The 24,402-nt window shown below is 38.2% G+C and overlaps 2 protein-coding genes across 2 annotated transcripts in view; both read left to right on the top strand.

Annotated features, from left to right (window-relative positions):
• The window catches only part of FBXL17 (F-box and leucine rich repeat protein 17), a 140,963-nt gene that overhangs the window by 37,972 nt on the left and 78,589 nt on the right, over positions 1 to 24,402 (top strand). The window contains exons 5-6 of the mRNA XM_034432718.3: positions 7,635 to 7,742; positions 14,583 to 14,713. Of these exons, the coding sequence (XP_034288609.2) occupies positions 7,635 to 7,742; positions 14,583 to 14,713 (239 nt within the window). The remainder of the gene's footprint in view (positions 1 to 7,634; positions 7,743 to 14,582; positions 14,714 to 24,402) is intronic.
• Positions 19,978 to 22,981, top strand: LOC148115101 (lamina-associated polypeptide 2-like). Its single transcript, XM_087888195.1, has one exon. The coding sequence runs from the start codon at positions 22,142 to 22,144 to the stop codon at positions 22,979 to 22,981; it is 840 nt and encodes a 279-aa protein (XP_087744321.1). The 5' UTR covers positions 19,978 to 22,141.

The raw sequence follows: 24,402 nt of genomic DNA, 5'->3' as shown, positions 1-24,402 counted from the left end.
TTATTTATTTATTTATTTATTAAATTTTTATACCGCCCTTCTCCCGAAGGACTCAGGGCGGTGAATAGCCAAGGTTAAAATACATACAGTATGAAAATTAAAATAATTTAAAAAACCATTAAATCAATTAGGCTTCCCAATTTTAAAACTCCTTACCCATAAAATTAATCAATTAAAATCTTAAGACAGCCCGGAATTGGAATATTCATGTTCATATTGATTAATATACAAAAAAAGATAGTTATATAACTAACTGATTTATATTAAAATGTTGAATTTGTATTAAACAACTGTAATATTACATAATTAACCAATGTGAGGATGGATATAAAAATAGATGACAATGGGAAGGGGTATAATATAGAATAGAAGGAAAAAATTGAATTTGAATAAGATTAGAGATGAGGATGAAAGGTAATATTGGTTTTTTAAAAAAATAGATGAGGAATAAATATGGCAAAAAAAAATATAGAAATTGTAAATTTAATTGAAATGACTAAACACTGTTAAAATTTGTGAACCGGCCAAATACTCTGTTCAAAGAAAATACATTGTATGTTTGTATGTGTGTTTCTAATTATTGCTATTTATTCATATTTGTTCTCTTTTATTCTTTAAAGTTTTAACAATTCATTCTTTATCTTAATATCTTCATATTTGTTTGGGGTTGGCTTTCTTCCCTTTCATCTTTTTTATTGTACAGCAACCTTTCTCCTTAACCTCTCTCTTTTCTTTCCTTCTTACTTTCTCTTCTCACCCCCTCTTCTCCTCCTCCCTACTTCCTCTTCCTTTCTCCTTCTCCTCCTCTCTTCCTCTCTCTCTTACTCTCACTCCTACTCTAATTTCCCTTCCCTTCCTTCATCCCTCTCTATTGCTGAATCCTTTTATACATATGGACTACTCAGAGGGCTGAAAAAGTTATTTTTGACTGGTCCTCGCACTTTTGACCAGTCCTCAAACTTACGACTGTCCTCACATTTTACGTTTTTTGCCCTATCTTATCACCATGGTGAAGAGAAGCAGTTGTGAAATGAGTGACGGTTGTTAAGAATGCTGCACGGGCATAAATGTGAGGATGGTCATAAGTGTGAGGACCAGTCAAAAGTGCGAGGACCTGTCAGAAATGACTTTTTTCAGCCCTCTGAGTAGTCCCTATACACATAGCCATAGCCACCCGGTCACATGACCAGCTAGCCACACCCACCCAGTCACATGACCTCCAAGCCACACCCACAAAATAAGCCACGCCCACAGAACCGGTAGTAAAATATTTTAGAACCCACCCCTGGTTTGCACAGATGTTCTAACAGCATCTAACATACTTGTTTTAAAGTTAGGGTTATGTTCCTCATTCTATTATACTATTGGCAAGAGTGAAGGATAAAAACAAGCAAAATCAGAAATGATTTAGTGATTTGATTTTGGCTTGCAATCTTTTTGATGCAGATTTCTAATTTAGAAATTTGATCCTAATATATAGGATTTCTCAAAATTACATGCAATGAAGCATCAGAACTCACTTGCTGATTCAGTTCAGAAGCTCACTTGATAATCCTTGACTTTTAAATACTGGTATACAATAGTCTGATGTAATCACCATGTTTGATTCACTTGTTCTATTTCCTTAGTTCCTTTTAGGTTGCAGAATATAGCTTTTACTTTAAACATTTTAAAAAGAGGAATAACAATTTTATACATGTCAGGTTGCAAGCTTTCTGACCATACTAATACAACAATATATCATTTAAAAAGATGTTCTTTCTGAATATAAATGTCATTTTTTGTGTAAGATACAAATTATTAGTTTTCCAACATTCCTTTTTTTCCCCACTTTACTTGCATGAACATCTCTATAAGTAAATGCATGAAGTATATGACAAATGAGGGCTATTTGGGTACCATTTATTGATATTTTACCAAATTAATAATGTTTGATGTCCACCTGTACTTTGAGCTGATTTGAGTGAAATTTAAACTTATTTATTTTTTACATTAAACAAATACTTCTGTATTGAGGATTATGTAGTTAATGCCTTCTAAGTATTGATATACTACTTTTTAAAGTAGTAACATGTTTACTATTTTGTTATATCTTGAAGCAGCTGTAATTCTATATGAGTTTCTTAGCTCTATTTTAAATGTTTCTAACACTATTGAATAATTCTTTCCTTTCTTTCATTAAGCTTCTGGTAATATATTTCTTAGCCCCTTCCCTACTTTTTGCTCCTAATTCTGCCAGTTTGGATGCGATAGCTCATAAACAGGGAATTCTAGTCATTCACTGGAAATTAAAAAAATAATTTTTGTATATATAAGCATTTTTATATATTTAGGTACAATCATAGTAGTCATATTTTTGTGAGTTTGGGGAATATATATCTCTTGGGATTCTACCAAGGACTTTAAATGGTAGCATAAAACACTTGAATTCTCAATCTGCATGGCAACATGTTATTTTTAGGTCAGCAAGTGATGAATTAAATGACAAAATAACCATTAGAGAATATTTCATATTTTGAACATATTGTATGGTTTGACTATGTAAGCAAAACTAGAACTTAGAATACTTAAAACAAGTATGTACTTTTTAATATAACTACACCTAGTGTTTGTGTTAACTGAGGCATTCACTTTACAGGTATTGTGTCCCTCAACTCCGTGGTGAATAAATCATATACCTTGCTTGCAAGTCTCTGTAGATCATTTTGAACACAGGGCTGCCAGCCACCTGCAATTTAATTTTAAAACAATGTTTCTACCATCTCAAAAGTTAGCATGTTTCCATATAATTGTACTCTAAGGGAACTTTACATATTATGCTTTTCAAGCAGTATTTTAACAATCTATAATAAACAATATTTGGCACAAAAGCAATATAATAATTTAAATAAGAGGCTATATTATATATCTTCATAAAGTATAACAGTGATATAAGAATATATAATTGTAACTTACTGCCTTTTAATTATTATTAATTTAATGTTAAAGGTAGTTTAGATATATCACTGCCTTTCTGATATTGCATTAAGCATGTCAGCCAAAATTATCCAATATGTTTATAAAATTTCTGATGAATAAAATTAAGTCTTCATCATTGTCATCAGAACGAAGAAAAATTGTTTTAAATGACTGCATTTCCTTATTTACATTTGAGGGAAGATATTTTAATGTTGGCTGATATCTGAAGGACACAATCAGGGATTTTGTTGCTCTAAGCAATGCAAAAGTTGGCATGAATGTCTTTTAAACACGTCCTCCTTCCATGTTGTGCAAATGTGTGACTGTTATGAAGTGGCAAAGCATATGTTGAAATATTTCTTTTTTAATGTAAATAATATTTTTGAAACTTGCTGAAATCCTATGACATTGCCAAATCATGCAAAATTTGGGGTGATTGACAAGGCATATGAGCCATTGCAAAAACATCAGGAAGCAGAACCCCAGGGCTTAAACACATCCAAGATTCTTTTTCAACTTGCAGATCTTGACTTGTAGGACTGCATCATTAACCATGAATTAGATAAGGTTTATTTGAGGATGGCTTCCCTAAAAAGTTTGAAGAAGAACATTGTATAAGCAAGGTATCACATAATCTCTTTGAAGAAACTGCCAATTTACTTCTGGAACATAGCACGATGGTTTGCCTGTTTTAAAGATCATCTGTTTTTCAAGTATCTGTTTGATTTTCATATTCTTCTTCTGCAAGTGACTTGACTATTAACCATTGTAGACATCTCAGAAAAGACATCTGAAGGGGGTATAGCTATTCTAATTAGCAATGAGTTAAAAAAAAATGCATATCCCTTCTGCCCTTGGAACTCTTGGTAGAAACTTCTTTGCTATATCTCAAAGAGATGCAAATTATTATGTTTAATATCCATGCCTCTCCATTTAGAATGCATACCAGAGTGTTCTGGAAATAACTTGGCTGGTCTTTGGTTTAAAGAAGTGGCTCTTTCTTTGGACTCATGTATATTAAATGGCTCCCTTGCTGCAGAACTGAATATATCTTTTGGGAAAATGTCAATCACTGTTGTCTATGTATTCCCATAACACAACATCTTTACTGTTCAATTTGGAGGTGAAGCCATGCTTGAAAAGTGACTACTTTCCACTAATGACATGGAGTAAAAAGCCAACCAGATCTGCCAAATAGTATCACTCCTGAATAATATTTCCCATGGGTCAAAAGTGCACACATTGAGCAATTTAAAATGCTCTTCTGATTGGAAGACCTCTATACACTTTAAAATTTTTCCATTCCAACATGCTCTAGGAAGTGGATTAGACGAACCCAGTGTCCCCAGCTCCATGTGAGGCTATGAGCGTAATGTCCTACAACTCCCAATGTTCTATTATCAAAATACCTAGAGAGTTTCTACAGATTTTATATGATCCTGTGTGTTTCCTTGTGAGAAGCTGCTTTCTGGAGCTAAAGAAGGTAATCTTGTCATTGTTTGGAGAAGCTCTGTTCTGCCACCTGGCTGCCAATTTTGCCTCAATACATCCCAATGCTTAGAAACTGGCTAGATAATCATGTTTTCTACCCAGAAATCCCACTGGATTATTTTCTCTATTTTCTTCCTCTCCATTCCCTAACTATTCTGTGTATGGCCTCCCCCTACCCTGACCTCCTGAGCTGAAAAGATCTTCAAAAAATAATTGAAGAGAAGTAGGTGGAAAGCAGGCCCAAGGCCTGTGGAGAGTCTGAGGAGTGGGAAAAAGAGCACAGGTTGTCTCTCAAGAGGTGCAGGAGCCCTGGGCAGGTGGACCTAAGTCTTTGTTAGACCTCCCAGGACCTCTCCCACTCTTTGAGGCACCTTACGCTCTGTTCACCCTAACCTGTGCAGTTATTTAATGATTGCATCTGTTATTGGACGTAATTGTTATGCTCAATAATAGTTTTACTATAACTTACATGTAGATCACCTAGAGTCCAGTTGCAATGAAATAAAATAAATGAACAGAATGTTAAGGATATTGTTGGGTTACCAACCAGCAGAGTAAGTGCACAGAGAAACGGTACTGAGAGCAATGAATACAATACATACAAATTGATTTAACAAAGCTTTTACTTTGTAGTGAAAAACAATTGCATAGTCTTTTAATCAATCCAAGTCTTTAACCATTCAAATCAGTCCGAAGTTACAGAAATCTTCTTACCATACAAACAGCAGTAGGTAATAAACAGCAATTCAATGCTGGTAACAACTCACAATGGTAGCAGGTCCATCCACGATGAGAACTTCTTCACACGACGGTAACAGTTCCAGCCAACAAGTCAAGCAACAATGACTATAGCTTGGTTCTTTCCTTATATACAGTTTACACTAGTAATTATCCACTTAAGATAAGTGAAGTTAGCAGTGCAATGACTCAACAGTACAATTAGGATAATTGCAGTCAGCAGTCAGTCAGCAGTCAATTGCAATGATTCATCAGTACAATTACTCAGCATTACATCTTAAAGTTACAGAATACATTTAAAGTTATAGTACACATATTGCCTGGACAACCAGTTAGGCTTATACCATATCCTAACACAGACCACTTAAACTATAGTTTATATCAGTGGTAGGTTGCTCCCGGTTCAGTCTTGTTTTATAGAACCGGTAGTAAAACCGGCGGGAAGCTCTGCCCAACCGCCACGATGTCATGGGTGATCTGCGTATGCGGGTGCGCTCCCGTTGCGAACCAGTATAAAGGTAAAAGTACAACCCACCCCTCAAATATCATTTGAGACATTTCTGGATTTATTTATTTCTTGGTATGATTGAAGGCTGTTACCACTGGACAGATGCTTGGAAATGTTGGCGAATTTATAGGCAAATTCTTTATCAGTATATTAAAAATATTTTATCTGTATATTTGTTTCTTAGAATTTAGCTGTATTGCTGGGTATACATATGAAAGAACAAAAATAATTTTAAATCATATAAAGTAATATGGATTCTTAATTTCAACTTGCATGCTCATTGTTAAAAAGCACATTTGCACATAGCTTTATTTTATGTCAGATAGATTTTATGCCCTTTTATTTTTTAAAACAATTATCTAGTTCTCCACTTAAATTTCAGTAGGAATTAGTGGGATCTGATTGTTGCCTGGCAAAAGGAAATTGTGCTTGAACAGAAAATTAGAAACAACTGCTTAAATATGCAACTTCTAGAAAGCAATGAAACTGTTTTTTTGTGAAGTCACCAGCTGCATATATACCAAGATAACAAGTAAATATTTTCAACTGCCAAAGACTGGAAAGATAGTGAAACCAATAGAATGAAAAGTTGTAGCCAAAGTTTAAAAGAATTACCCCAGCATTAAGCCCAATAGTCTCAATCCTTGCAGAGAGTTACCAATTTTCTTTCATAACAGTCTCCCTTCATTAAAAAAAATTGAAGTTTTAAAAATTATATTGTCAGTTGGAAGTTTCCAAATTACATTTAGGAGATAAAAAGATGATACATTGGAAATCTAGTAAATCCCCTGGTATTTTACTTGACAGTACAGAGTTAAAATATCCATTGCTATATGAGGTTACTTGGGCTGTGAAAATACATTAATTTTTTATATTAAAGTGGTAAGAATTGCTGACATGGATACTGCAAGTGCTGACTGAGGAGACTTTTAGACTATTTTTCTTTACTAAAGGAACTAATATTTACAGTTTATAGCTTTATTTCTGGCTAGTCCAGAAAAAATTACCCCAAGATCCCCCAATTGTACAAAACTATATTTGATATTAGTAGGAGCCTATGAAAAGCTGAAATTTCTACCATATTTAATTAGGAAAATATACAATATTATTGTATTAATATTGTAAGCCACCCAAGTAAAGGTAAAGGTTCCCCTCGCACATATGTGGTAGTCGTTCTTAACTCTAGGGGGTGGTGCTCATCTCCATTTCAAAGTCGAAGAGCCAGTGCTGTCTGAAGACGTCTCCTGGTCATGTGGCCAGCATGACTAAACGCCAAAGGCACACGGAACGCTGTTACCTTCCCACCAAAGGCGGTCCCTATTTTTCTACTTGCATTTTTTACATGCTTTCAAACTGCTAGGTTGGCAGAAGCTGGGACAAGTAATGGAAGATCACCCCGTTACGCGTCACTAGGGATTCAAACCACTGAACTGCCAACCTTTCGATCGACAAGCTCAGTGTCTTAGCCATTGAGCCACCCCAACCCTATTTTGACTGCTTATCCTTTCTCAAAATTAACTCTGAAGGTGTATGTGCATTGCCTTCAGTATATTTTGAATTCTAAAAAAATTGAATGTTTAGGTATTTTAAGTGTGTTTTGGTGTTCTGCCAAAGAAAGAGCTTTGAAAGAGACTAGTAATTTCTGGTTACTAGTTTAGGCTTCAATAAAATTGGAGAATTGATTTTTATTTTATTATCCTTACAAGTACAACCAATTTTTCTATTTTGATTCTGTGTATTTTACTGATTTTTACTGGAAAGGGAATTTTTAAAAATCTTATTCTTGGTTACCCAAATGTCTTTAAGGTCCATTTTTAATGCTGTTATAGTTAAAAAAAAAGAAGATCCTGCAAACCATCATGCATTTCTTTAGAATGTTTTCTTGGACTTTGATTATTTAAAAATTCAGAATAATGTAAACTTTTTTCTCGTTATTTAGGTAACTGATCAGTCTGTTAAAGCATTCGCTGAACATTGTCCTGAGTTACAGTATGTTGGATTTATGGGCTGTTCTGTTACATCTAAAGGAGTGATACATCTTACCAATGTAAGTATATTAACTAGGTTATTTACTGATATTTCTAAACAGGCAAACTCTTGCTAGATGCATCAACATTGATTAAATTACATATTAAAGAATAGGGATCAGTTTTGTGATGGATGGAAGCTCTTGCAAGAATGCTTAAAACTATGCTGGATGGCTATAATTCAAACAAAGGACACACATACGCTATAGAATCCTTCCCATAGCAAAAACTTAGAAGCAAATTTCTTTTCATAGCCTTTTCTATTTGGTACTGAAGCTTGTTTTGTTCATGGCTTTTTCAAATAAACATACTCCTTCTTTAGAGCTCCCTTTCCTTGTCAATTCACATCAGCTTAGACAATAATAGTAATATATATTTGTGTGTGTGTGTATGTATATATATATGTGTGTACATATGTGTGTGTGTGTATATATATAATATATATATACACATACACTATATATATATACATATATACACATACACGATGAATCTGCATACAGGCGGGAGGTTGAACAACTAGCCTTGTGGTGCAACCAGAACAATCTTGAACTAAATATACTCAAAACTGTAGAAATGGTGGTGGATTTTAGAAAAAAACCACCTATACTGCTACCTCTTACAATACTAGACAACACAGTATCAACAGTAGAGTCCTTCAGGTTTCTAGGTTGTATCATATCTCAAACTTAAATTGATTGATTGATTGATTGATTGGTTCGATTTATATGCCGCCCTTCTCTGGAGACTCAGGGCGGCTTACAATGCGTTAAGCAATAGCCTTCATACTTTCGTATATACCTGCTTAGTAGGGCTTTCGGGTCCCCTAAGCGGTGTTCTTTTTATATACAAAGTCAGCTTATTGCCCCCACAATCCGGGTCCTCATTTTACCTACCTCGGAAGGATGGAAGGCTGAGTCAACCTTGAGCCTGGTGAGATTTGAACTCGCAGTAATTGCAGGCAACTGGCAGCTAAGTGCTACTTAACAGCACTTTAGTCCGCTGCATCACCAAGGTGGACACCTAACACCAAAAAGGTCATCAAAAAAGCTCAACAAAGAATGTTCTTTCTGCGCAAATTCAGAAAGCTCAAAGTGCCCAAAGAGCTGCTGATCCAGTTCTACAAAGGAATTATTGAGTCTGTCATCTGCACCTCCATAACTCTCTGGTTTGGCTCTGCAACCAAACAAGATAAACACAGACCTCAATGAATAATTAGAACTGCAGAAAAAACAATTGCTACCAACCTGCCTTCCATTGAAGATTTGTATACTGTACGACTCAAAAAGAGGGTTGTGAAAATATCTACAGACCCCTCACATCCTGGACATAAATTGTTTCAACTTCTACCCTCAAAAAGAAGCTATAGGGCACTGCACACCAAAACAACTAGACACAAAGACAGTTTTTCCCCGAATGCCATCACTCTGCTTAACAACTAATTCCCACAACACAAATAATTTACTAAGACTGTATTACTATTATTCTTCTCTTCCTTACTAGTATCCATCTCTTCCCACTTATTACTATATCCGTATTGTTTGTATCTTTCAATTATATTGTTTTTATTTGTTTCCTAGTACGATTTGATAGCTTATTAGTAATCTTGACTATAACTAAGTGTTGCATCTTTTTATTCTTGATGAATGTATTTTTTCATTATGTACACTAAGAGCAAATTCCTCGTGTGTCCAATCACACTTGGCCAATAAAGAATTCTATTCTATATTAAATTTATATGCTGATTCCCTACAGAGTCATCAACATATTATGTTGTTAGCGATGTATGTTCATTACAAGTAGTCTTCAACTTACAGCTCTAATAGAGTCTGGAATTTCCATTCTAAGCTAAGATAGTCATAAGCCAAAGTGTTCACGTCACCAGATTCAGTTTTATGGGTTTTTTTGTGCCAGTCTTTAAGTAAATGCCATAGTCATTAAGTAGATGCCAGGGTCATTTATGTAATTCTATGGTTGTTTTTTTGCTGAAAAAATGTAAAGTTGAGCCAAGCACCCAAAATGCGATCATGTGATTGTGGGATGTGTGCAGCTGTTGGAAACCAAAACTGGGTCATTAGTAGCTTTTGGGAGGGTCCATCATAACTTTGACCAGTCATAAGTGACTGGTTTTAAGTCAAGGACTACTTGTGATTAATGTTTATAATGAATCAGATTTGCCACTTTCATTCTTTTACATCTGTCTGTGGATTACTGTTAAACCTTTTGCTCTGCCTTTTCCCTTCTATCAACTTTAAAAGAAATAATTTGATATAATTAGGAAACTTCATCCCAAGATCTAGGTTTTTCATCCATAATTTTTAATGAATGTTTCTGATACTTATCTATGCAGGGTTTCATTGTTTACCTCCCTTCATTATGAGAACTTTCTGTTTGTTCCCATTCTCTTCTTTTTCAGCCCAGTATAATTCTTATAGGGTTAAAATGAGGAAGAATGTCATCCTGAGCTCCAGACAAAAGGTGAAATATGAATGTAATTAGTGAATAAATCTTGTTTTCCACTAATACAGAGCAGAGATAATACCAGTTGTAATTTCCCTGATTCACTTTTTTTTTTGAGTAGTTACATTATATTGGCCACTTGCTAATCCTCTAATACAGAGGCTAATGTTAAAAGATGTATTACAAGAGGGACATTTTCATTTCTGACTTCTTTAAGAACAGTTGAAAAATGTACTTTCTTTTTGGTTGATCAGTTTGGAGCTTAAGATATGTCACCGCAGTTTGCCTCAGCTCTTCAGAATTACTTCCTAAACCATCCACTAAGGCATAGGATCTATTATGTATTTTCTATTATATCAGAAAAGGCAGTGTTAGCCCTTGTATAGTATTATAATTTCATAATGATGTAGGCTTTATTCTATAACTGCGTTTTTTTCTACATGCTTCTGACCATTTTTGCAACAGGGAAGGGGTCAGAGATCTCCTCTTTTAGCCTCACTCATAGTGCCGCAAACCAAACAGTAACAGTAACAGAAAAATAATGAATTTCTAATCAGCTGCTTCTATGATCAAATGACGAACAGAAGGTGGCATTGGGTGAGGGAATGGCTCTAGCAGTGTCAGTCAACAGGGAGAAGTAGTCCAATACAGGAAGAGCAGAACACTGTGTATGAACAGAAAAAAGTGGATGAGGAAAGAAAGTGGAAAACCAGACTGGTAAAGCTGTAGGTTGCTACTACACAAACAAAGGTCAGTCCTTGTCTGTAATCATAAGTGGAAGGTAAGACAAATCAGGCTATGTAGGAGTAGAACTACCCTGTATTTTGCTAAAAATAAAAGCATTTCAGTTCATGTTCAGATTGGTCATCAAAATAAATTTAAGATTAGAACACTCCTGTTTCAAATTCCAGCAACTCTGACAAGGAAAGCATAGTATAAAATTATTCAGAATAGTAATGTGCTGTATTACATCATTATATTACCTTTTAAGATAGTGCAATATTATAATTTTATGGGGGCCAAATGAGCAGTTTTAATCTTGGTGTTTAGCTCCATTTTTACCTGTTTCCATGAACTAATTCTTTGGGTTTTGCTAATAATGTGACTTTGAAATGTGAATACTGACTATAGCATTAGCAGGCAACCTGTCCTGAATAATACTAAAGGTCCTAGATAGAATTTAAATTATATTGACAAGATTGTGAGTGAAAAGTAGGCAAAGCTGAATCAAAGGCAGAGCATCATTTACCAGAATTGAAGTGTCCATCTCTTATAAAAGTGGTAAAATCTCCGACCCATTGCGACCCCATGGACAACGTTCCTCCAGGCCTTCCTATATATATCTTCAAAAGCACAATTAAACAGTAGCTTTCAAATTCATTTCTATTCACCAAAATTTAAATAACTTTATTGTATTTTAAAACCAATGAAAGTGCTTTGTTCTGGGAAAATCTCAGTTATATTATATTCTTCATGCCTAATTTGATTATGTATTTATTTAGTCCAGATATTTAAAAGGATATCATTTCACCAAGATAATCTGTCAATAGATGCCTTTTAAATTTTTTATAAGTTTATGCTTATAAATATTAGTATCTATTTGAACTGCCCATCTCTCTCAGACAGGTTAGTTAATGTTAAAATGTTAATGTTAATGTTAAAATGTTAAAATATAAAAACAGCATACAAGAATTGAAAAATTTAGAATTTAAAAGGAGGCAAAGTTGATAGAATCACGTTAAAAGTTAGTCAAAACACAAAGGGCAAAAGTTCAGGGCACCAATGAGCCCCATGGCTGCATTACCTTTCTTGACTTTCCACAGAAGGCTGTAGAGCCATGTTTAACTCCTTTTAAGAAGACCACCTTCAGAGGGAGAACATTCCACAGGGCACTGATGATGACAAGAGAAGGTTTTCTTCCTAGACCTTACCAAACAAAAGTCTGTAAAAGTCTACAGTGTCTATAACATATTTTCAATGCCTGATTGGGTGGAGTGGATCGATGTATTAGGATGAAGATGGTTCTATAGGTAGCCAGGCCCCATGCTATGTGGCTCTATTGTTTTCTCTTGGCCGCCTTTTTGATAGTTATCAATTTTTCCAAGCATCAAGATCTCTAGTGATTCTTTGCTTCACATTGTATGTCCAAAATATCATCATAGTTCAAAGACATAAAATTTTCTTCATTCAGCCTTTTTGATCATCTACCCTTTTTATACTACAAGTGGAAAAACTGACCTTGACTTTACATAATCATAGCCTTTTTTACAATAATATTGGAATAGCAGATTGGCCTTTAACTCTCTTCTTTTGCCTTCCACAAGAATTTCCTTAATTCCTCTGCTTTCAGATACTAAAGTGGCATCATCAGCATAACTGAGGTTGTTGTTTTTCTCAGCAATTTTAATTCTAATTTCTATTACTTTTAATTTATCATTAGAAGTTTGACATTTCCTCCCATTGAAAATCCATGCTGTATCAGAGATTTTCCACAGACTCGAGGAACCTTTCATCCTTGGGAGATAAATACTGAAAAAAATATTGTTTTAAAAAATCAAAATTGTGGAAACCTTTTGGGAAAAGTGTATTTTTGAGGTTAGATGGCTAATAACCCCACTTTTTTTTGGAGTTTCAAGATAATCATATTCCACTGCTGGAATGACCTGGGAATAGCCCAGACCTTAACCCAATTGAAAATCTATGGAGCCGGCTAAAGAAACTTGTTAGTCAGAAGCGACCCAGCAATAAAACCCAGTTAATAGAAGCAATCATTCAATCTTGGTTTCACATTATAACAGCTGCAGAACTAAAAGACTTGGTTCACTCCATGGGAAGATGTTGTAAGGCCCTAATTCATGCTAAAGGTTACCCAACTAAGTATTAACTGATGTGATAATTTTTGTATATCTCGTTTTTTCTATGGTGATAATTTTTTATATCTTGTTTTTTCTATGTGTTTCACTTTTCTTCTTTATACTGTAACTGCTATTCTAGCAAATCTTTCATAAAAGTTATTGCATTACATTCTTGATTAAATTATCTTTCCATTGATATATAATTTTATGGTACTACTCCAAAAAAGTGGTGTTATTAGCTAGTTTTAGAAAATATACTTTCCCCAAAAGGTTTCCACAATTTTGGCCACTACTGTATAATTAGTGATTTTTATACTGTTAATATTTGCATTAATAAATATTTTATACTAGCTGATAACCCGGCATTGCCCGGGTATTTATTTATCGCTGGCTCCCCCATATCTGTATCTCTGTGTGTCTATCTCTCCCCCCTCTCTATGTATCTCTCTGTGTGTATCTCCCCCCTCTGTATCTCTCTCTGTGTCTGTCTCTCACCCCTCTCTCTTCCCATCTTTGTATCTCTCTCTGTCTCTCTGTCTCCCCTCTCTGTATTTCTCTCTTTCTGTGTCTCTCCCCTCTCCCTCCTCTCTGATATCTCTCTGTGTGTCTATCCCCTCCCTCTTTCCCCCCTCTCTTTGTGTGTGTCTCTCTCTCTGCCCCCTCTCTATGTCTCTCTCTTTCTCCCCCTCTCTCTCCCTCTCCCTGTATCTCTCTCTCCCTATCTCCCCCCTCCTTCTCCTCTTGCAACACCTGGCTAGCTGTGGCGGGGCCGGGAGGGTGTGCTGTTACCATGGCAACTCCACTGTGCTACACAGTAGCAGCCATTTTAAGGCACAACAGGATATATCTTAACAGAACACACACCCTGAGGGGTGTTAAAGGTCTCTTACCCCCACAGTATTTTTTTGTCCAGAGAGTAAGTCATCTGTGTACCAAGTTTGGTTGAAATTGCTTGAGGCGTTCCAGAGTTATGCTGGAACACACACACACACACACACACACACACCTCGGGGTGCTAGGGGGTGTCCTACCCCACACAGTATTTGTTTCCAGAGAATAAGTCATCTGTACCAACTTTGGTTGAAATTGATTGAGGCATTCCAGAGTTATGCTGGAATACACATACACACACACACACACACACACACAGGGGTGCTAGGGGTGTCTTACCCCCACAGTATTTGTTTCCAGAGAGTAAGTCATCTGTGCACCACGTTTGATTGAAATTGCTCGAGGCTTTCTGGAGTTATGCTGGAAAATACATACATATATTCATACATACATACATACATACATACATACATCCTTTTTTAAATATATAAATAGATAGATTAATTCAACCATAATTATTGGCAGACAAGAACTTTGGAATTGTTTATAATACAAGTACAAAATAATTTTATCTTCGGTTGGAATGAAATTTTTTGAACTTGGAATTATTTTCAAAAAAAGATAAAAATATAATGGGAGGCAGAACATTGCGTATAAGTATATGAATAATTAAATATGCTTATGTTTTACTTTCTGTTTTATTTATATTAATAGCTAAGAAACCTTTCCAGCTTGGATTTACGTCATATCACAGAACTGGATAATGAAACTGTGATGGAGATAGTAAAGAAATGCAGAAACCTTACCTCACTCAATCTGTGTCTGAATTGGATCATAAATGACAGGTAAGTAACTTTTATTATAGAAAAGCAAAGTGAATCCACAATATTAGTTATTACTAATAATTGATAATTTTCAGACGATAGAGATAATTGAACAATAGGTAGTTCTCAACTTATGACTTGTTCAGGGATTGTTCATGATTACAATGGGGCTGAAAAAGACAGTGACTAAAGCTATGTTTGGGAAGTGTTTTACTGCTTGAATGCCTCCTTTTTAGACACAGCAACTAGGAGACAAAACAGCTGGGTGGGCTATGTGTTTCTGGGATTGCTTGCTGCCTACAAGGTGCAGGGCATCCCAAAGTACATAGATGGGGGGGGGCATTTTGTAGTTGAGGTCTACCTATAAAAGAATACTGAAGGATTTGTTAGTTTAGTGTGGCTTTTTAAATATATTTTTGTTTTTTTTAAATTGCCTAAAATGTAAAATGTATACCGTATTTTTCCGAGTATAAGATGCACTTTCCCTCCCTAAAAGAGGCTGAAAATTTGGGTGTGTTTTATACTTTGAATGTAGCTTTTTCAAAGCTTTTTTTCAGCCCAGATTAGGCACTATCAAGTGAAGCGATCTTTCATGCTTAGCCTGCTTTTCTCATTGCTGCTCCCTCCGATGATCAGCTGTGCTTTAGAAGCTGTTTTTCAGCCCTAACGAGGCGCTAGCAAGCCAAGTGATCTTCCGCACTTCGCCTGCTTTTCTCATTGCTTCTCTCTCCGAAGATCAGCTGTGCTTTAGAAGTTGTTTTTTATCCCCAACCCGGTGCGCACGCGCTCAAAACCAGCGGACTAATGTGCTGAAGCTGACTAGACTAAGGACGCTAGCCAGAAGAATACCTGGTAGGCAGAATTTTTTCCCCCTATTTTCCTCCCCAAAAACTAAGGTGCGTCTTATTCTCAGGTGTGTCTTATACTCTGAAAAATACGGTATATACTGTAGTATATATTCTACATTTATGGGTTCAATATGCCCACTTTTAAAAAAGAGATTCTATTCCATTTATTTACTTATTTTACCAAATTAAAAAATAAAAAGTAATATATCTTTTCCCTTGAAATATTTTGAAAACATTTTTTATATTCAATACTAAGTATAGTTATTGTGGTAAACACAAATATACTAGAAAGACATTTTCAACTATTTCTTGTTTCATAAATTGTTTTTCCATTCATAGAGACAACTAATTATATGAAAAAGTGTTATTAGAAGAATAACACTTTTTGAGAATAGAACATTACTATCTCACTCCTTCCTCTAGCATTAGTGAATTTTCCCAACACTCATATCAAGATTCAGTATTGTTGAAATTGAAGTTTTGAGGTGATAAACATATATATCATATTTGCATGCCAAAAAGGAATACATTATATTTTTCCTTTTGCACAGAGAAGGCAATTTGTGGATATTACAGGGAAAAGAAGAATATTTTAGTAAAATAAATATAATTATATATTCTGGTGAGGAAACTAACCAGGCTGAGAGAATGTAAAGCTAAAACGGTGGAGAAAAGAGCATATATTTTGTACTTGGTAGCTGAAGGGAAGACATCTACTTTAAGGGCCAAGAACCAATTGTAAGGGGTATCTTCAAATACAGTTTTCTTTTCTGGAATTACTACTTGAAAATAATAAGATACTAATTATTCTGTAACTATATTTGAGTGTCATATTAGATTTTAGTCTGATCTTTGTAAGTTTAATAACCTTGAGCTCTTTGCTAAAGAAAAAGATTCTCTATGATACCATACTAAAAACAAATTTTAATTGGATTGAATAAAATGAAATAAACATTAGAGTAAAAGTGCACAGTGCTGTATAGTAGATCTTTGCAGAGACCTTCTAGTTTCAAAGGGCCAAATATGGACACCAGTGTACTATCATTTGGAATCACTTTAAAATAGTTGCATCTTTTGGGGAAGTTGCAGGGGTGCTTTCTTTGGCTTAGACGTGATTTTGGAGAAACTTGCATTTGGTTAAAGGTATCCTGATAGGTATTACAGGTAGTCGTTGCTTAACAACCGGTTGAAATTAAGTTGGTCACAAAAACATTAGTTATGACCTGCCCTCAAAGTTACACAGTGCCACACACATATTACACACTCACATGTGATCTCAGTTCAAGCATTTATTATTGTAAACCGCCTATAATAGTTCCATGGCAAGATAGGCGGTAATAAATTTAACAAATAAAAATAAATACATTTGGCAGCTGCTCACATTTATGACTGGTTGCAGTGTCCTATGGTCATTTGTCCACAGGTTGTGACGTTTTTACCATTTTCCATCAGAAAATGCCAAAAAAAAATAAAAATCCCATTGGATATGCTGGATTCGTTCAACAACCATATGGTTTGCTTAATGACAGCGTGATTTATTTAATGACCATGGTGTCTTGCTTGATGGCCATCATAAAAATGGTTGTAAAATTGAGTCAGGTCACATGGTGACCACAATGAATTATGATAAAAATTTCAAGCTCAGTTGTAGTCATACGTTGAGGACTATCTGTACATGAATGCCCTTTCTTGTAACGTGAGTTACATATTGCCCTTTGAATCAGAATGATAGTACTGCACATTAAAAGTGCATTTGTAGTAGCTTGCAGAAATATTTTTAAAAGGTCAGTAATTAAAGATACGAAAGTAGAAGATTAAGAATTTATATTTAGTCTGAGAATATTCAAACATAAATAAAACAAGGAACAATTTTTATTTGATCTGCTGAAAATTAACAAGAACAGTGGGATTAGCCTATTGAATATTGGATAGAAAAATGTCTAATTATAATTGTAATGGCTTAGGAGACCATGATATCCTTCCTCTCTGGGAGTTTTAATGCACAGGTAAGATAGTTGCTTAGTAACTTGTTTTAAGATTACTAGAAGGCTGGCTATATTTTTCCTCTTTGATTCTATATGACCATAGATGACCATAAAAGATGTTTTGTTAGCTTTATGAAATTATGAAAATAAAATGGTAAAAAAATTTTCTCCTTTAAAGTAGGCCCCTTTTACCTTTGCTTAGATTTGTTGGCTTAGCAATTTTCTGGTTTTGACATGGCCCTTGTTATCCATGATTTATACACAGTTTTGTACATACAGTTCAGACCTTGTTATTTGCAATGAAGGTTTTCATGTATCCAAAGGCCTTTACCTTGTTTTTTATTACTTTATAGATGCACAGTGCAATAACACTGATCCATCTGAGATACGAATATCTGTACTTATAGTGAAATTTCTGTAATTTTGTCTCCTTGTGAAGCAGTAAAGTTAGAAATAGACCAACAGTTTATATTCATTATCTATGAAATTAGAATTTATGTTGCAGGTATAATTATCTGAGTAATTAGAAGCAAATGGCTTTCTCTAAGTCTAAGGTATTAAACAGGTTCATGAATAATAATATTAAAGTATTATAATACTTTATATTAATACTGAGTAATAATAACAACAGGGTATTAAAATGGCTCATGAAAAGAAACATGGAATATGCATTTTGGTAACAGGGCTAGGCATCAGAATAGAGTAACATTGTACAGAAATGGATCATAAGGAATTGTTTTGAAGATCAAACATGGCCTTGGTGACATTTGTTTTAAATGAGCCGAGATGGCGCAGTGGTTAGAGTGCAGTACTGCAGGCTACTTCAGCTGACTGCTAGCTTCAGTTCAGCAATTCAGATCTCATTGGCTCAAGGTTGACTCAGCCTTCCATCTTTCCAAGATGGGTAAAATGAGGACCCAGCTTATTGGAGGCAATATGCTGACTCTGTAAACCACTTAGAGAGGGCTGTAAAGCACTGTGAAGTGATATATTAGTCTAAGTACTATTGCTATTGCTATTAAATGTCTTGGGATTTTAGGTAAGGAAACAAGAAAGACAAAAGGGTTCCAGATTCAGTAGAGTTCCAAACAAAGATTCAAAGGAAAATTCTGCCTGCTTATATGTACATTAACTTTATGTTGACACTCATTATATGAGAGTATAATAAACTCATTTGAAATTTATTGACTTTAATTATGGTAAGGATAATTTTAGGAAACAATGTTTGATTGAAGTTTCCAGTGGGAATGGTGTATTAATGAGAGGAAACAAAACTGTGCAATGCTTTGTAGCAACTTTAGCCATTAACAAGTGCAGTATTATGCTATATCAAAACAACAAACAAATTACACTGGGTTACTGTGCTATATGAAATATTGATATATTCAGAATAAAGTGCTGGGTATTTTCCAGTGTGGTGGCGATAGACTCCAGGCATGGGTTGACTCTTGTCCTTTAGCTCTTAGATTGAGTTTAAACTGAAGACACACTTTCTGCCAATGGTCCCAGTTTTGACTCAGTCTTGAGCTCAGTCAGACCTGTTGAAGAAAAGCTCTCGTTTTTTCTTCAATACTTAGGAAAGTCAGTCAAGACTTGGAGTTTTTTGATCTCTTGTGAGGCTAGGATTGGAGACTCAGCGGAGCTGGATAAAGGAGCCTTGGCTTGAGCCGCTGTTTCCTCTAGCGAAAGTTTTTCCAGCACTAAGTGCTTGGCTGTCAGGAGGCCCAAATACACAAGCCTCACTGACAGCGGGTGCCATTTTGAAAGAGCGGGAAGGGCCATTAGCCCGAAACCACTCTGAAAATAATTTGCTTGCTTGAAGGCTGGGAGCGAAGCCGAAAAGTGGACAGCCCGTGGACGGCAAGAAGCGACACCAGAGGTAGCGCAGGCATGCTGGAATGATGTGATGCAGCTAGCCTGACTTCCTGTTGGGGCGGTGTTTTCTGGCTCCAATTTGAGCGCGAAAAGCCGAGGGAGACAGCAGCAGCTTGGTGCGCATCTACAGAGCGCTCTCAAGGCTGCCTGCCCAAAATGGAGTGCAGACCTTGAGCAACGACGGGCCAGAACAGAGGATTTCCCCCTGCCTGGCTGCCTGTCTCGTTCCCCCTGCCTGGCATTTTGACAGTCGCAACAGACTGCTGCAACTTCTGAAGGAACCTGCTAACGTTGGAGTGGTGAGATATATAGCAGGCTACTAAGACCATATTTATTAGAGTGATTGTGGAAGTCTGCCATTTGGAGGGGAGTTGTTGTGCATTGCAGGAGTTGATCCCTGTCAGTGCCCAAACTGAACCTTGTCTGAATTCCTAAATCCAAAAATGCAAAATGGTGTCTACTGATCCTATTAATGACCACAGGGAGATGGATGAGGAGTACCACTCAAGTGGCTACTGCTCAGGGATCCAAGTGTGGATATAAAAAATCCAAAAGTGGGAATAGGGGGGCTGCAGCCAAAATAAATGCTAAAGTGCTCTCCCTTAAGAGACCCTCAAAGGCTCAGGAGAAGGCTGAAAAAAGATTGCAGAAGGCCTTATAAAAACAGATTTATTTATTTATTTATTTATTTGTCGCATTTCTATGCCGCCCAACTCCCTAGGGACTCTGGGCGGCTTACAGCAAAAAAACAAAACAATGCGAACAATATCCCATAATTTTTTTTTAAAAGAAAACATTAAAAACCCATACACTCCATTCCATGGCCGGGTCTCGCAAGATTGCCGTAGAGAGATCAATGGCCCCAGGCCTGCCGGAAAAGCCAGGTCTTCACCGCTTTCCGGAAGGCCAAGGGTGGGGGCGGTCCGGACCTCAGGAGGTAATTGGTTCCAGAGAGCCGGGGCAGTCACAAAGAAGGCCCTCTCCCACAGGCCCGCCAACCGACATTGTTTAGCTGACAGGACCTGGTGGAGACCAGCTCTGTGAGATCTTACCGGTTGCTGGGAGCTACACAGTAGAAGGTGGTCTCGAAGATAACCTGGCCCTGAGCCATGTAGGGCTTTAAAGGTAATAACCAACACCTTGAAAGGTTGAGAAAGGGGTCAGAGAAGCGGAGAAAAGGTAACATCTCAGCCCCAGAGGGGATAAAGAGATCATTGCTAGTCTGTTTTCTGACCAGAGAGCGGCGGCTGCTGAGCTGAATCTAAGTCAGGTATCTGAACAGAGTTCAGACCCATACAGTCCTTTTCACCACTACCTCAGGGTAGGGAGGTGAACAGGAGTGGAAAGGCCCCACCTGAAGCGTCTTTTACTCTGGCAGTGACTGGAATCTGCCGGGCGGAGGATTCTGTGGTAGATATGCCACAGATGGTCCAAAGATGGATTGCAAAGAGGATTTGAGGCAGGCATAGGCCATAACCGCCAAACATTTTAAGTGATCCCGGACGTGTCACGACGGGGGAGGTTCCAACCCTATCAGGAAAGGGAGGCCCCAGATTCAGATCAGGGCCCCAACTGCTCCTCTTCTGAGAGCAGTAAGGACTTGGTCTCTATGGAAGAGGGACAGATTGATCAAGACCTGTCAGATGAGGAGGGCATGACACCCGACCAACCAGTTTCTAAGGGTCTGTTCAGGCCCCATTTATCCAAGGCCTTTCTCTTCAAGACCAATAGTTCAACCCGTTTGGGGGCGAACACCTCTAGAGCAGACAATGTAATTGGGGAACAGGACCCCGCTGACCTGCTTTTTTTCGAACCAATGATGGAAGTGGAGGCTATCCCAGTACCTCTGCTATTTATGGATATCATAAATAAAAGAACCGAGGTGGCGCAGTGGTTAGAGTGCAGTACTGCAGCTACTTCAGCTGACTGCTAGTTCAGCAGGTCAGCGGATCAAATCTCACCGGCTCAAGGTTGACTCAGCCTTCCATTTATTTATTTATTTATTTTTCAATTTATATACCGCCCTTCTCCCTAAGGACTCAGGGTGGTGCACAGTCAGAATTAAGAACATAAACTACAAATATTAAAAACAATTAATATATATATAAATTTGGCCCAAAAATTTAAAAATCACAAACCAATTAAAACATTTTTAAAAATTTCTTCTTAAGCCAGCCCGGCTTGCTGGAAAAAGTGGGTTTTAAGGGCACGGTGGAAGGCACTGAGGTCTTGGATTCTCCTTATCTCTGGGGGCAACTGATTCCAGAGGGTAGGTGCCCCCACAGAGAAGGCTCTCCCCCTGGGGGTCACCAGCCTACATTGTTTGGCTGATGGCACCCTGAGGAAGCCCTCTCTGTGGGAGCGCACGGGTCGATGGGAGGTCATCGGTAACAGCAGGCGGTCTCGATGATAGCTAGGCCCTATGCCATGGAGCGCTTTAAAGGTGATGACCAACACCTTGAAGCGCACCCGGAAAACCACCGGGAGCCAGTGCAGCTCACGCAGGAGCGGTGTTACATGGGAGCGCCATGCTGCTCCCATCACTACCCGCGCTGCTGCATTATGGACCAGCTGGAGCCTCCGGGTGCCCTTCAAGGGGAGCCCCATGTAGAGAGCGTTGCAGTAGTTTCTTCCGAGGTGGGTAAAATGAGGACCCAGATTGTTGGGGGCAATATGCTATTTAGTATACTGGCTTTGGTGTAAGCCTCCCAGAGTCCTCGGAGAGTGGGCGGCATAGAAATATGACTAATAAAAATAAAATAAATAAAAAAATCATTCAATGGCAGTGGGCATCACTGGGTGCTTACCCCACCCCCACGTTGTTTGACAAGAAGTTCTATAATATGGCACCTAACCACACAGAACTCCTTCAAACTCCCGAGGTTGATGAGCCGGTGGTGGCATTGGCATCCTCATCTGCTACCCTTGCCAAGGCTGAGGACATGTTAAGACCGGGGGAAAGAAAACTGGAGCTAGCACTTCGCAAGGCGCACCAGGCAGCTGCCTGGGCCATTAAGACAACCACGGTGGCTTCTGTTTTTTTTACCAGAGAGTCACTGCTATGGTTGAAACAAATGCAGGACAGGGTGCTGGTCAGTGACCTTAGAACCCAACAAGATTTTAATAAGGTGGTAGCTGCTGCTGAATTCACGGCGGACGCTACACTTAAATCTACCAAGTTTGGGGCAAGGGCCATTGCCGCGTCGGTCACGGCCAGGTGTATGCTCTGGCTCAAATATTGGCAAGCAGACACCAACCAAAAGTGGAGGTTAGTATCTGCCCCATTTAGGGGGACAAACTTGTTTAGGGCATTCCTAGATCCAGTGTTGGTGGAATCTAGAGACAAAAGGCGAGTGTTCCCATCTCTTGCCAGGTGGTTTGACCGCTGTCCCTCACCTCCCTTTCGGAGGCCTTATTTTCGTCCCTATACAGGGCCGACTTTCCAGAAATCACAAAGAGGCTTCGCCTGTAGGCAATATTACCAGACAGGACAAGGATTCATGGATAAAAATCATTCACAGCCTCAGAACAGGCGATCCTTTTGGGGGGGAGGTAATCGCCCCTTTCTGAAATTGCAATGACTCCAGGACCTGCGCTCCCATTGGTGGCCATCTAGGCCTTTTTGTAGACCAATGGGAGGAGACTTCTACAGACATGTGGGTAAGGGAGACCATAAGATTCGATCTTATTTCTTGCAGCACCTCCAAGGTTTTTGTCCCATATCAAGGGATGCCTCAAAAAGACGGATCATGGAAGCCGCCATTCACCATCTGTTAGACATCAGAGCAGTAGAGACAGTCCCAGATGAGCAGAAGGGACAAGGATATTACTCCATCCTATTCGTCATTTAGAAAGCCTCAGGGGGTTACGACCAATTCTAAATCTCAAAGGCCTAAACAAGTATCTGAGGTATCGGAGGTTCAAGATGCATTCTCTCCAATCGATATTAGAGTATGTCAGAGAGGGAGACTTCTTGACCTCAATTGACCTTACAGAAGCTTACCTGAATGTTCCGATCTTAACATCTCACAGACAGTACCTGAGATTTTGCTACAATGGCAGGCATCTACAGTACAGGGCACTGTGAACATTTGGCAGTGATAGGAGCCTCTCTCAGGACCAGACCAGTCCAGATACAATGCTATCTGGATGACATTTTAGTACAATCGTCCTCCCACAGGCAGGCAGAGGAAGACCTGCGGGTGACGGAGCGATGCCTACAAGATCATGGCTTCTCCATCTACGTGTAGAACAGTTACCTCACCCAGGTCAACTGCCTTTTACATCTGGGGGCGGTAATCGACACTATAGCATGTCAGGTATTCCTGTCACCAGACTGTTTGGAGAGCATCAGGAATTTAACGAGACAGATGCGCTCAGACAGAGTGGCTTCCTTGGCCTTACTATCCAGGCTCTTAGGCAAGATGATTTCTTGCATAGGGATTGTTCCCTGGGCACGGCTACACGCCAGGCCTCTGCAGTGGTTTATGCTCCCCTTTCAGAGGTCGGGCAGGAGCAACTCACCTGTGTGGGTTCAGATTCCATAGAGTGGTATTAAGATCCTTCCGCTGGTGGGCATCAGACCTCATGAACAGGGGTTGTGTTTTCAGGGAATGGGAGCTTCTGATCATAACCATAGATGCCAGCCTGGGGGCTGGGGAGCCCATTGCCAGAATCTCATGGCACAGGGGAAGTGGTCACAGGTGGACTTACGCCAAAGCATAAATTGGAGTTGAGGGTGTCCCGCTTAGCTCTCAAGGAATTCAGGAAACAGATAGCGGGCCATCATATTCTCTCCTCACCGACAATGTGTCCACAAAGGCACACATAAACAGACAAGGGGGCACACGCTCGAAGTCGCTCATGACAGAGGCGGAGCGGCTAGGTTGCTGGGCGGAGAAGAATGTACTGTCCATCAAAGCGAAACACATTTTGGGTTCGAAAAATGTGCAAGCAGATTGGCTGAGCAGGGCCACCATAGAACATTCGGAGTGGGAACTGC

Source organism: Pantherophis guttatus, chromosome 2 (assembly GCF_059756535.1).
Source record: "Pantherophis guttatus breed Tessera chromosome 2, ASM5975653v1, whole genome shotgun sequence".
Taxonomy (NCBI): Eukaryota; Metazoa; Chordata; class Lepidosauria; order Squamata; family Colubridae; genus Pantherophis; species Pantherophis guttatus.
Note: the sequence above shows the minus strand (reverse complement) of the source record. Positions and strands in the feature narration are given on the sequence as shown.

What these genes read in the sequence shown, in the direction of transcription:
- LOC148115101 (XM_087888195.1), top strand. Translation starts at nt 22,142, where the DNA reads ATGACTAATAAAAATAAAATAAATAAAAAAATCATTCAATGGCAGTGG.